Source organism: Argopecten irradians, chromosome 8 (assembly GCF_041381155.1).
Source record: "Argopecten irradians isolate NY chromosome 8, Ai_NY, whole genome shotgun sequence".
Lineage (NCBI taxonomy): Eukaryota > Metazoa > Mollusca > Bivalvia > Pectinida > Pectinidae > Argopecten > Argopecten irradians.
This window is the reverse complement of record NC_091141.1, coordinates 2,584,489-2,596,815: the sequence shown is the minus strand read 5'-3', so window position 1 is coordinate 2,596,815 and position 12,327 is coordinate 2,584,489. Positions and strand designations below refer to the sequence as shown.

The 12,327-nt window shown below is 35.2% G+C and overlaps 1 protein-coding gene across 1 annotated transcript; it reads left to right on the top strand.

Moving 5' to 3' along the window:
* Positions 1 to 710: 710 nt before the first annotated feature.
* LOC138328891 (E3 SUMO-protein ligase ZBED1-like) lies at positions 711 to 1,780 on the top strand. Its single transcript, XM_069275607.1, has 2 exons — positions 711 to 1,362; positions 1,627 to 1,780. The coding sequence occupies exons 1-2, from the start codon at positions 767 to 769 to the stop codon at positions 1,778 to 1,780; spliced, it is 750 nt and encodes a 249-aa protein (XP_069131708.1). The 5' UTR covers positions 711 to 766.
* Positions 1,781 to 12,327: the final 10,547 nt, after the last annotated feature.

The following is a 12,327-nucleotide window of genomic DNA, read 5'->3' as shown; positions in this document are numbered from 1 at the left end:
CCGCTTGTTGTTACGTTAGTGTGATCACGTACGCATTGTTTAGGATTGTTTACAAAATGGCTGCCAAGTGCGCAAAACTAAAATCTGCAGTTTGGGATTCCTTTGAATTTCTGAATAATGACAAAAGTATTACCATTTGTAAAATCTGCCAAACGCAGTTCAAATACTCTACAGGATCGACGTCTTCAATGTCAGCTCATCTGTCGAGAAAACACGGGATTTGTGTTTCCAGTAAATCTAAGGAGCCTACGGAATTAACTTCAAGTTGCCGTCCCCCCTTCAGACCGAAGTCAATTGCGAATTAATGACACATTTTCGGCGAAAAACAAGTTTTCACGTAACTCGACAAGACATAGAGAAATAACAAGGGCTATTGGTGTTTTTATTGCCAAAGATATGCGACCATTCTTGGTGATAGAAAACGAGGAATTCGTAAATATGGTAACTGTGCTGGAACCGAAATATGACATGCCAGGTAGGACACACTTTCCTACAAAGGTTATTCCGCATTTGTATGATGATACAAAAAAACCAGTAACTGAATGTTTGCAGAAAGCTGACTTTATGGCCCTTACCACCGATGCATGGACATCCAGAGCAACCCAGAGTTATAACACTATTACAGTGCATTTCCTTGACAACTGGGAATTTAAATCATTTGTGCTACAGACGAGGGTAATGTACTAAAGCCATACAGCAGAGCATTTATCAGAGCTGTTGATTGATTAATGCTGTAAATGAATGGAACTTGAAACGGCATGATCAGATGCCTTCTCTCACTACTGATAATGCCAAGAATATTATCAATGCTGGACAACTTGCTGGGTTTCAGCCACACATTGGATGCATTGCCCACACCATAAATTTGGCCACACAACGGGGATTGAAAGTTCCACAGCTGGACAGGCTCCTGGGAAGGATTCTACGAGTTGTGACATATTTTCATAAAAGTAACATAGCAATGGCCATTCTAAACACCAAACAAACCTTGCTGGAGCTGCCACACCATAAACTGATTATGGATGTTTCCACGCGATGGAACTCAACTTTTGACATGTTGGAGCGCTTCCTAGAACAACAGCCAGCGATAGAAGCTACCCTGCTGAGCAAGGACTTGAAGAAAAACTTCAAAGATGTGTACACAATGTCTGAAGATGACATATCAACAGCATCCAGAGTAATGGAGGTTTTAAAACCCATAAAGAAGGTAACTACAATACTATGTGCAGAGAAATCACCAACAGTTTCATTAATTCATCCCCTTAAGGAAATGCTGCTCCAACAACTAAGGGTTATCCAGGATGACGATGGAAATGTTGTTACTGCAGCAAAAGAGGCCATGATAAAGGACTTGGAACAAAGGTAATTAGTTTTCTATTGGTTGAAATTCATTTTTTTTTAAATTTATAAATGAAATTATGTTGTATTAAGTTATAGTGTTTACTGTTTAGTCAAGGTTACCGATGAGTAAGACGATTTTAATTATCATACATTTACGCCAAAATTCTTTTATTGATATAACTTTATTATCGAAGTCTTAAAATAAAATGTTATCATATATAATTCATAAAGCATTAGGAATGAAAATATTGCAAGTATTTACATGATTCATTTGACATTTTACAGGTATACGGACCATACCATGAAGCTGTTTCTACATGAAAGTTCCTGCATAGATCCAAGGTTTAAAGCTATGCCCTACCTGGATGATGCAGCAAAAGAGGAAGTGTACAATCCTTGGCACAGAAAACTGAACAAGTTGTCAAAACGATTCAGATGATTTCTAAGGTAAGATAGGTATCCATTTTACTGAGTTAAATATTTGAAATAATAACAACTAAAAAGAGTGTAGACTGTAGACAATATCTCAATTTATTAAATCACACAGCACAATAATTTCAACAAACACTACACATATAACACAGAAATTAATAATATATATACATATATATTTCTAACTTCTATTTTAAATTCAGATCAAGACTGAGAAAATGGGTGATGATGAGCAGCCCAATCTTGATCCCACACCTCCTCTTCCGAGTATGTCAGCTTCATCAACCTCAGCTCTTACCAATACAGAGGCTTCAGATGCTAATTCGGACGACAGTGCGACTCCTTGTAAAAAATCAAAATCAGCACTGCAGGATCTGTTTGGAGAGGTTTTTGTGACTTGTGTTGAGCCTGCAGTGTCCCTGAAAACTAGAATTGAACTGGAACTGGTCAATTATAAGTCAACACAGAACATGCCTCTTGATGCTGATCCTCTTTTGTGGTGGAAACAACAGGAACTCAACTTCCCTCTTTTATCAACATTAGCAAGGAGATACTTATGTATCCCTGCCACATCAGTGGCAAGTGAACGTGTGTTTTCAACAGCAGGGGATCTTGTGTCAGCACAAAGATCCTTGCTATCTTCTGATCAGATTGATCGCTTGATATTTTTGAAAAAAAATATGGTATAAAGTATCATATCAATCGCAGCTTGAATGAAAAAGAACTATGTGCCAAAATTCAATCTACAATGTTTTGTTTGATGACTATTGACTAATTAGCCAGAGTCATTTTAGTCAAGTGGACTGATGTGATTTATTTGTTTTCATTTGTTTTATTTGTTTTTATTTGTTTTATTTTTTGTTTACAACTTGCATATTAAAAGATATGTAACTGTTAATTGTTTTTGTTTGAATTTAAACAAAAAAAATCTTGCTTTTGATAGAAAATAGACTTAAATAGTGTATAAGTAAACCGAAAACCGGTCAAAAAAAGTAGAAACCGAACCGAGCTGAAAAATCATGAACCGTGACATCCCTACTTTACACGTATTTCTACCAATGTTAATGTCCTTACCGGCCCTACCATTCGCTATGTAAAGATTGTTATTTTTACAAAATTCTAGAAGTTTGATTCCAAATGTATTTGGTCTAGCTTGATCTTGGCTAACTCTTAGTAATGGGACTCCAGCCCGAATTAATGATTCATAATCGTAAAAATAATTTCTCAAATCATTGCTTTCAACTGCATTAGAAAGTTCTACCAGCTGACCGTCTGGAACAACAAAATCATTATGGCATTGTGTTCTAGCATTTAGGTCACCAATAGTCATTATTTTTTGTTCATTCTTAACCAGATTGGTCATTTCATTTTCGATATCGTCAAACGCTTCATTCGAAGTGTATTTTGACGTTTCTGGCGGTACATAAACACAGCCTATCAGTAGATTATGCGAGTTTTTAGAGGTATTTATTTCTACCCATTGAACAAACTCTGAAGGAGTTTTATGAAACACTAATGATGACTTATACTCGTTCTTATAGATCAATATTATACCACCTGACTTACGCTTAGCATGTGATCTGTTTTTCGCTATATAACTGAATCCCTGGGGTAAATCTAGGACGTCATAGTCATCTGTTTTAGTTTCTACAAAAATAGAGACGTCATTTGATTTGATAACATCTACAAATAATTCAGGTAATAACAGTTTTGATTTTGATACCACATACATTGAGGTAGGTAAATTTTAAGTCCTTGGTCACATGACCCCTTGTGTCGCGTCCCTAGTGACGGCCGTTGTTTCCGGGAGGTGGTCGTTCGGTTGCAAGATATCTCGGGGGTGCGTCGCGGTATGGCTCTCCGTTAACATACAAAGTATCGTAATTAAGCACAGCCCGGTTACCACGGCGTTTCTGTTCCCTCATCACTGGGTATAGCGCGCCGCGCCTTCGCGCGATTTCTTGAGGAAATTGTTTTTGTATGCTGATCTCCGGTTTATCCCGTAGTTTAGTAGTAGGCGCCGCCTGGAGTACTTTTTCTAAGTCACTGTACTTTGAAAATTTAGCAATGATGCTGCGAGGTTTGCGGTCGCTCCTCTGTCGGAGTCGGTGAACATTGTCAAATGCTATCTCATCCGCGCGCTCGATTTGTAAGGAATCGCGGAGAAAGTCCTTCACCGTATCTTCAGCGTTTTCAGCCTGGTCATAAGTATCAGGGATTCCTGAGAATAGCAAATTGTACTTCATGGACTGTGTCTGCAGTCTCAGGAAGTTTTCAGATAGTTCGTGGTTTTCTTGAAGTAACATTTCATTTTTTATCTCTAACTCACTTACACGGAATTCCAGGTTGCAGTGGTGATCTTCCTATTTATCGTTTGTAGCCTTGTTTCTCTCCGCCATTTCCCTAACATCACCCAAATCTTTTTGGATATTTCTTATACAGTTTTCAAACGTATTTATTTTTTCATTTATCTGATCTAGAATGTCCAGTTTGGGGAGAATTTGGTCTAGTTGTGAGAGTCTAGTATGTAGATCATTGATAAGAAACATCGAAGGCGTAGGAGGAGGCGAGGGCGGTGGAGGCGGAGGCGCGGGGGGAGGCGGTTCCATGCTGGCCATTTGCGGGGCCGGTGTGGAGTAGGGTACGTGGTACGGGATTGGGACAGGATTAACATATATATTGTGCAGGAGGCGGTGTATTGAGTCCTGTTGTTGCGGTCCCCGTCTCACTCGTCCTATTCGGAGTGCTATGATGGAATGCACGCGCTGGTTCACGTGCACTTACCTGTGTACCTGGTTCCACAGGTACATGATATATAACTGGCGAGTTTGGGTCAAAACTATGCGAAATGGGTAAACTTCCATTTGGTGAACCGAATAGTGAGCAGTGGGCATTCGATAATATTTGTGATGTCTGCATTCCGGTTTGTATACCTGTATCAGAAATGTTCACGTGCTGCGTACCTGTATCGTTCGTACTCACGTGTGTTCCGACTCGTGACTTACTGGGTGGGGTCACACCAGAATTTTTGCTTCGTTTCCTTCTTCTTCCTCCCATTTCCTCATGGCTTTCACACAGGTTTCAACATAACACATAGCTATGAGTTAGGTAGATTGCCTATGCATATTATCCGGAAAATGAAAATATTGAAATACTGGGTAAAACTTAAAGAAACCGATAATTGTATATTTAAAAGCATGTTATGAGCAAAGAATATTAGATAATGATGATTGGATCATGAATGTACAAGCCGAACTGAATAAGCTAGGATTGGGGTATTTGTGGAATAGTACGTATGAGAGTAATATTGTATATAAACTAATTGAACAAAAATTTTATGATGTATGTACTCAAGAAATTTTAAACAGGATACAGAATTCCTCAAAAGGAATTTTATATCAACATCTAGTAGACAATTTTGGTTTACAATATTATTTAAAGAAACCCATTGATCAAAAGTATAAAAACAGTATTACAAGTATACGATTAAGTAGTCATAAGTTAAATATTGAAAGTGGTAGGTTTCAACAAGGATTTATAAGTACGTCCTTGGTTTCAAAATGTAGCACGACCTAATAGAATCTGTACAGTTTGTAATACCAATGATATAGAAGATGAGTTTCACTTCATCCTTAAATGTCCTCTTTATACCCAACTACGAGTTAGATATCTTAAACCTTATTATTTTTATCATCCAAGTGTGTTCAAACTTGTTCAATTACTCAGTGTAAATAATGTTAAAGTTTTAAATAATCTCGGAAAATTCTTAAAACTTGCATTCCAGAAACGTTCTCAGTCTCTTATACACAGTAACTGTATAGTATCTGATGTATGATAATTGTGTACTAATGTTTGTGTTTTATTGTATACAATCACTCTCCTGTACATGTTTAAATTGTTCAATATGTATTAAAATTGTACTTTGTGTCTTATAAGCCGCAAGGCTTACGGAAATAAACAAATTGAAAGAAATTGATGGTTATGTAATACCTGAACCAGGATGTTGTTTATCTGTACACAACGCCAATCATCGAACTCACCTGTAATTACCTGGCCGCGGGCAATATGCTATTCGGTGGACTATATCGGGTATTTGCTATTATTGTCTTACTGTCAATCAGGTTAGGACATCCGTTAATTGGATTTTCGATTTGAATTATGGACACCCCGTACATCTATGCTCTAGGTTTTTTTTATTGTCACCTCCATTTTTAAAATGAAGATGTAAAAGCAAATAGAAATAAAATATCTCTGATCATACCTAGGAATATATACAAGTATTACATATATATATATATGTATATATATATATTATATATATATATATATATTTACATATATACATATATATATATATATATATATATATATATATATATATATATATATAAGTAAAAAAGAACCGTGTCCATGTGATGGTTTCCATATACATAAAAAGAAAACACAACTATAAAACAGTTTTTTCCTTCAAACCCCTGAAGACCGGCATGAGCCGAGAAAGCGCTAGGGAGGAAAAAACTGTTTTATAGTTGTGTTTTGTTTTTATGTATATATATATATTATATATATGTCGTACACAGATAAAACAATAATGGAAGTTGGCTTATTCAGAAACAAAAATGGTTATAAGAACTATTTCAACTAATTATAAAGATTTAACCTTACAAATTATTCCAATTTAGTACTGTAATTACGGAATCGTGGCATATAACAGAAACATAAATACATATGTACATAAATGTATATATGTTTCTGCATATAGCAATCTTCCGTAATTTCTAAGGTATTATTAAAAATTCTAAGCATGCATTTTCACCGTTTCGAATCTACATGTATAGTCATACAAGAAGGGTTACAGCATTACCACACTAAATATACTTAATTTAAATATCACTAAGTATATTTTTTAAAAAGGTACAAGATATTATATCTATTTATAATGGCTGTATACAAGTAATTTCATTTTTCATTTGAACACTATATGTGGTTACTTTTTGGATTATACGATAAATGTTCATATATCATATTATTAAATCTCGGATATACAAAAGGATCGACAATGAATATACTAAGGAAGGATTTAGTATAATTTTGAAATAATGAATTTAGATCTACAAATAAACTGGAAAGTACTACTGAGAAGTGCGAACATAGAATTTGCTTTCTTTACTTTTTCTGATATGTGTTCATCATAAGTTGATTCCGAGTCTATATTTACTCCTATGTCCTTTTCCTGGATGGTTTTCTGCATGTTGTTTCCGTTGAGATGATAAAATCATTCAGTTTCATTGTGGTTCCTGCTACGTCTTCTGCCTATCCTCATGCTTACACTTTCCAGGGTGCATTTTTAGCAGCCAAGTGTCGCTCCACTTACACATAGTGTCTAGGTCTTTCTGAAGATCTAGGCTATCTTGATTACTTTCAATTATTCAAAATATTTTTAGCATTTCATAAGCAAATAAGTACATATCCGAGTCTACTGTTTCAGGGAGGTCATTCACGTAAATAACAAACATTAAAGGGCCTAGTACAGAACCTTGTGGCACTCCTGATGTTAAGTTGGTCCATTCGGAATCTATGCCGTTTACCGATACTTTTTGCTGTCGACCTATTAAGAATGACGAAATCCAAGAGATTATTTGGTTGGAAAAATTATAAGAATGTAGTTTGTTGATTAATCTGTTATGAGGAACCGTATCGAAAGCTTTCTGGTAATCCATATATCCAAAGCTTTAGTGTCCATTATCCAAAGCTTTAGTCCATTTATCGAATACTTCAAGTAGCTGTAAAGATGTTGATCGCCCTGATATAAAACCGTATTGCTTATCCGAGAAGTAGTTATTTATCCTCATGAATTTAGTTATATGTTCTCTTATGATGGATTCTAGAACTTTACATATTACTGACGTTAATGAAACTGGTCTATAATTTCCTGCATCACTTTTGTCCCCTTTCTTATAAATGGCAGAGACTCGAGCATTAATTCAATACTAGTCATAAAGAGAAATTAAATACCGGAAATTTTAGATACACTAATGCTTGCTCCACATAAAACTCAAAGATAATATGAATTGAAATGACCATCTTATTAAGATGACATTTTATTATTAAGAACCATGATATATATATATATGTGTGTGTATCTGTTGCTATTGCATCATCTCTGAGGATGACTGGCATAGTCCGCTTTATTAGGCATTTTAAATGTTTTTACCTAATATATAATAGAAAGACTAACAATATCTAGGCAGGTTTAGCTGACTATGGCTGACAGTCTTCGGAAATAATAGATGACTGACTTTTTTCTACATCTAGTCAAGGATTTATAAGTGAGAAGGATTCGTGTCTGTCTCTTTACATTACTAAACACCACGCGAGACGCCTATGAACCGGGAATACAAACCGTTTTTCTCAACAAATACTTGTCTTATCGAGTCAAACGAAACACCAATGCAAAGTTTATTCGATTTCACAACGTTTATAACTTGTTTTAAGGACGGAAGATTTAGAGGCTATGTCTTAAACTTTCGTTGAAAAAATACGACAGCTCATGAAATGACGGCTCGCTTCAGAAAGTAAGACGGTAACCCTCGCACCCGCAAGCTACATCAAAGGCTGCGCCGGCGGATATCAAAGGAAAATCAGTCGTCGCCCAACGTCTCGGTCAGTGCACAAACACAAAAGCTCCTGCCTTGTACTCCCCCAAAACCCATTGTGACTTGGTGTGTCATTGTTCTCCAGTGTTTTTAAAATTCCTTTGATCTCGAAAAAGTGGGAGAAAGAGGAACAAACCCTTCTCATATACGTCCTTGATCTGAGACGTCCTTGACAGAATATAGAAACTCCATTTCATGTCCATGTGATGTTTGCTATGTTAAGTTGATAGCTAATGGGATGCCATAGGCGATTGAACACCAGTAATTACATTGTATGAATGTCTTAACCAGTCATCCATATTCATACCTGTATACATCCACTAACTCGTAATGATATCAGGTCATGTGAGTTAGTCGTTTCCATGGGCGAAATGCAAGGGTATGACAGTAAATAGCTATAACATCCATACGGGATCATTCCCCGAACACCAACTCTGGTTAATACAATGGGAGGTGTAAATATAGGGAACCCTTTGAAGTTTAGTTATAGTCTGATTCAAACTCTAACACTAACTCAGGTAACTTTTTAACCAGGTAATTTTTATACTCATACATGTACCTATGATAAGATACATCATAAGATATGCTACAGTTTTGTTAAGGAAGGTCAAGTACTCATTAATATATTTTATATTATTTATTATATAATTACTATTACTTTTTTTAAATCATTATATAAAAATTTATTATATAATTACTATTACTTTTTTTAAATCATTATATAAAAACACACTGTACAATATTTATTAGAGTGTCACACATTTTTTACAATAGTAATTGATGGAAGCACTAGTTAAACAGAATGTGTATTTTTTAATTAGATATTTTAATTGGTATATATTTTACAGTAATTAAAATATCCTAGCACTCATGTAATTCAATATTTTCCGAAATAATCATATAATAATAAGATATTACCAAAGTGTCGTATTTTAAAACAGTAAGGAATTTACCATTAGAGCTTGCTCATATGCAAAATAGTTCATATACTTAATTATTAATTAATAAATACATTCCAAGGACGTATATTGCCTAATTGACGCAAACCATCTGAAGTTTCATCCAGCGTATCAGGCAAGCACAACTGCTCTCGTGCACTGCTTCTAATACTGGAGGATCGCCCAATTCCAGAGTCCCTAGTATCTTGATACATTCATTTATACATCTCCCTATATAATTAACTATCTTTACTTAATCAACTGGCTCCCTGATTCATCAATATAATTCAAAACGTAGGAAAGTGAGGATGTGTGTGAGAGAGTGTAAGGATGTGTATATTAATTAATTGAAGTTTAATTTGTATAAATGTTGTACATTAGTGGAAAAGGGAAAGGTTTGATATGCATTTATGTAGGCACTGCCTGTTACCCAATTCCATTGTTTATAATTTATGACCCTGGCTGTTAATAGGACGTTAATTAATCAAACAAACAATGTATAATTTATATACAATAAAATATTTTAATTGGATTGATATGCAAAATAGTTCCTGCCAATTTAAGCAAGGTGCAGCAGCTGTGATGCTGATCATGAGTCGGCATATGTCATCAAGTCAACTGTTCTATTCTGGTATCCCAGATAATGTCTATATATTCTAAAATTAGTCTGATATAGGAGAGAGTTTATGTTTCAATGTTCTTAATAAGTTCTGTCTTGATGGAGGTTTTTCACAAATATTAAAGATGTGATCCGACCATGATCCCTTTTTTGATCAGCCCTTGAAGAAATTGACGATAGATCATCATTCAAGAACTCTGCATGTGTTACTGTCAGTAAAAGGTCATCGTCATTATCAATATAGAGATGTGTCATCAGCAAATATTTTTACATAATATATTATCTGTGTGTTAAGCCATTTATAAACAATAGGAAAAGAAAAGATCAAGCACTGAATCTTGCGGTACACCAGCATTTATCGGTTTTTCATCGGATTAATTGATATTTGTTTATGATTACGAGTTGTTTTCTGTCAGATAAGTAGGCTTCAAACCAATCATACAGTTTACCTTTAATTTCATATTTTTTTTTCAACTTATACATTAAGCCTAAATGCCATACTCGATCAAAAGCCTTACTTATATCACAGAAAACAGATGAAAATAGTGATTGATCCTATCAACAAAGGGAGGAAACATCTTGACTTATAAGAGAAATCCCTCCACTAAGTGTCATTTTATGATAAATCTGACATTATTTGTTTCTCCTAAATATTGTCCAATCAGAAGAAATCCTCTGAATTACAGAGGAAGATTCCCATCCTTGAAAATTGAAAAAAATACACAGTCAAGTATAGATCACTAAGAAACTGTAAATTCGACAATTCTAGTACAAATGTTTTACAAAGTATATATTAATCTAAATCTGAAAACTAAAATAAGTCAGAAATTTTAAGAAGACGATGAGACATTGAATGATCTAGTATAGTATTTCTATTAAATATTTACACTTATAACGCTGAGAAATAGCACAAAAATGTATAGCTTAAGACTAAGACAATAAAGTCTACAAATACATGTCAAGTTGATAATTTAACGTTCAATTCAAATATCATGGCAAATATGGTTTTTTCTGAAGTATGCCACTGTTTTATACACCATTCTGCAGCATCTTGACAATACATGTATTTAACAGTTACTGATTTGCTGATCACCTACCAGGTGAGTTGATTTACCTGAGATTTACCTGTGATCTTGCACTGAGAACAATTCTGAGATAGACTATAACACCCTATGAAACCACCCTACCCAGAGTTGGTGTTCGGGGAAGACCGCTCTGGGTTAACAGCGTCCTCGATATTCCAGGGGTTCCGATCACTTACGATCTCTACACCCCTGGACTATCTCATAGTGAAATTGAAGGCAGCTCAGCTGAAAACATTTGACCAATCACAGGCCAGCAAAGATTTCCTTTGAAGACAACAGAGAGAGCGACGCCTAACATCAAAGCCACAGTCAACCACAGTGTACCGTTATACGGCTCTTTTGATGTACATCAAATGACTACATTGCATGTTCTATTCTGTTGCCTCCAGTTTTACTATGAGATAGCTATATAGTCCAGGGGTGTAGAGATCGTAATGATCGGAACCCCTGGAATATCGAGGATGGGTTAACAGAGACGCTTATGATGCATGATCAATTTGACCGACAGCCATGTGATTACGCTTCATGGAAGGATGGCGGTTCGTCTTTACTAATAAATCGATCGCGATCGCCTGAAAAACGCAGGTTTATGAAATTAAAGTCATTAAAATTGTATAGATTACCTAATACTGAAGATTCAATTTATACAAAACCTAGGTGTGAAAGATTCTGGGTACCATATATATGTACTCTACATCATGACATGTGTACAATCCGACAACGATATATATCAATCGTTTATGGAAAATTTAGTTATTTTCTTCATTAATTAGTGGGGTGACACCTAACGGAATGTCACAGATCAAATGGAGAAAAAAGAGCGATAGAAGATCAAAGTTAAATCAAACTTAAGCAAGAAGTTACATTTGAATTTAAATTAAAAGGACATTTGTATGGAGATTAGCCACTTAACATAAAACCTGCTACAGAAAATCTGTATCGGTGTAAATGTCCAGTAATTCCAGGTGCGCCACGTGGAGGCCCTCCGATTGCACCCTATGTTTAGGTGTGTTTGTTGCGTGCTTTTACAAGTTAAAATGTGCCAGCCCATAAAATTACAGTGTAACATGATTTGTGGTTGATGACTATGGTTTTATAAAAACTAGACATTACGCAATAGAGATCATAGAAACACATTTACAATTTGTATTTGTTTCTTGCTTTCAGGATTTGAAAAATGTAAGAGACATACGAACGGGTGAAAATAATCTCTGTTTTGACGTAGCGCAATAACAGAAATTGTAAATGGAAGTCAT